Source organism: Austrofundulus limnaeus, unplaced genomic scaffold, assembly GCF_001266775.1.
Source record: "Austrofundulus limnaeus strain Quisiro unplaced genomic scaffold, Austrofundulus_limnaeus-1.0 Scaffold1364, whole genome shotgun sequence".
In the NCBI taxonomy this organism is placed as follows: domain Eukaryota; kingdom Metazoa; phylum Chordata; class Actinopteri; order Cyprinodontiformes; family Rivulidae; genus Austrofundulus; species Austrofundulus limnaeus.
Window position 1 is genome coordinate 59,137 of NW_013953766.1, and position 1,960 is coordinate 61,096.

The window sequence follows — 1,960 nt, forward strand, 5'->3', positions numbered from 1 at the left end:
GATCTCCTGCGAGTCGATCCGACCTGAAGCACATGGACAGGTCTCTGTGAGCTTCATTGGGACACAAACYGTGTTAAAGATCATTGTAGATCTTCTCACCATCGTTCTTCTTGTCCAGACTCTTGAAGACCAGCCGCAGCTTCTTCTCGTGGTCTCGGAGGTAGTGGACAAACTCCTCAAAGTCCAGCTGCCCGTCCAGGTCTTTGTCTCCGGCTTTGACTATTTTCTGAAACAAAGAGTCAAAAGGAGAGACATCTGAGACCAGCTGAGACCATCTGGGACCATCTGAGACCAACTGGGACCATCTGAGACCAGGTGGGACCAGCTGAGACCATCTGAGACCAGCTGGGACCATCTGAGACCATCTGAGACCAGCTGGGACCAGCTGGGACCAGCTGAGACCAACTGGGACCATCTGAGACCAGCTGGGACCAGCTGGGATTTGTCGACTCAGCTTCCAGTTTAATTCATTTTACAACCATAATAGTCTGTACCCACAGCAGAACCAAACCAGAACAGGTTCTGTTTGGGACCAGAGACAACTTAAACAGTACCAAACTAAAGAAACCCAGAACCCAGGTCCACCAGAACCAGACTGGTCCCACCTGACTGAAAACCAGCTTCAATAAATTTATAAATAAAATTATTACTGAAGGATTTTCTTTTCTTGGGTTGAAACTTTCAGATGTTTAATTTTTTTTGTTTGGATTCTGTCCAGAACCAGAACCAGAACCAGAACCAGAACCAGAACTGCTGGTTTGTTTTACTTTGAAAAGTCCTTCAGGAGTTCTGTAGAACTGCTGATGAGGACCACTTTAACGGATCGCTGGAGGAACAGATCCATGGACTGGATMAGGCAGTCCTCAGGTTCTGATCCACCCGACCCGACCTACAGTACCTGCTGAATGTCTGTCGGTGCCGTCATCATGATAAAGGTTCTGGTCCTGTTGGGGACATTCTTGGACCTGGTGGTTCCCTCAGAGGAGCAGGAACTTTGTCCCTGCACAGTTTGACAGTCCTGTGTGTCCTCTGAGACCGGGTTCTGGGCAGGTTCTCCCTGAGCCCGGCCCAGGAGCGTGTGGCACAGGAAGAACAGGACGTCCTGCAGCATCCTGGTACCAGTCCAGAACTCAGTCCGGTCCGGATCAGTTCCTCTGACTCTGCTGCATGAAAAACWGGATCATGTCCAGGTTCTGACCGCAGGAAGAGACAGAACGTTCTCAGGTCCAACAGAACCTCTCAGGTGGATCAAAGCCAGAAGCTTCTAACAGAACCATGTGGTCCAGAACCGGTCCGATCAGCTGCAGAGTCACAGCTTCCACCTCTCTGACAGATCAGCAGCAGCAGCCGGTGAAACGCTGCACCGTCATCCTCCAGAACCTGCATCCTCACTGCAGCCGGCCCGACCAATCAGAACCGCCCACACTGCCGGGTGGCTCCGCCCCTCAGCCAATGAGCAGCGAGGAGCAGCAAGGCTTTCATGTGTGCGTCAAAGAAGCAGGTGGGGGAGGGGGAAACTTTAGCTGATGTTTTCTGTTTTTAGCTGCAGCAGCTCAGTTACAGCTGCTGTAAAAACATCAGCTGAAGTTTATAACGACTTCCTGAAACCTGATACCTTCAGCTGTGAGTCACTAACTACAGAAACATCTGATGTCAGCTTAACCTAAACAACACACAGGTAAACAGACAGGTAAACAAACAGACAGGTAAACAGACACACAGGTAAACCAACACACAGGTAAACCAACACACAGGTAACCAGACACACAGGTAAACAAACACACAGGTAAACAAACACACAGGTAAACAAACAGACAGGTAAACCAACAAACAGGTAACCAGACACACAGGTAAACAAACACACAGGTAACCAGACACACAGGTAAACAAACACACAGGTAAACAGACACACAGGTAAACAAACACACAGGTAACCAGACACACAGGTAAACAAACACAC

General features: G+C 49.3%; 1 protein-coding gene across 1 annotated transcript in view; it reads right to left on the reverse strand.

Moving 5' to 3' along the window:
• LOC106535109 (calcium-binding mitochondrial carrier protein SCaMC-2-B) overlaps window positions 1-1,960 on the reverse strand; it is a gene marked incomplete in the record, with an annotated part of 10,287 nt that overhangs the window by 5,232 nt on the left and 3,095 nt on the right. Inside the window, 2 exon segments of the mRNA XM_014032014.1 lie at window positions 1-23; window positions 100-226. Of these exon segments, the coding sequence (XP_013887468.1) occupies window positions 1-23; window positions 100-226 (150 nt within the window).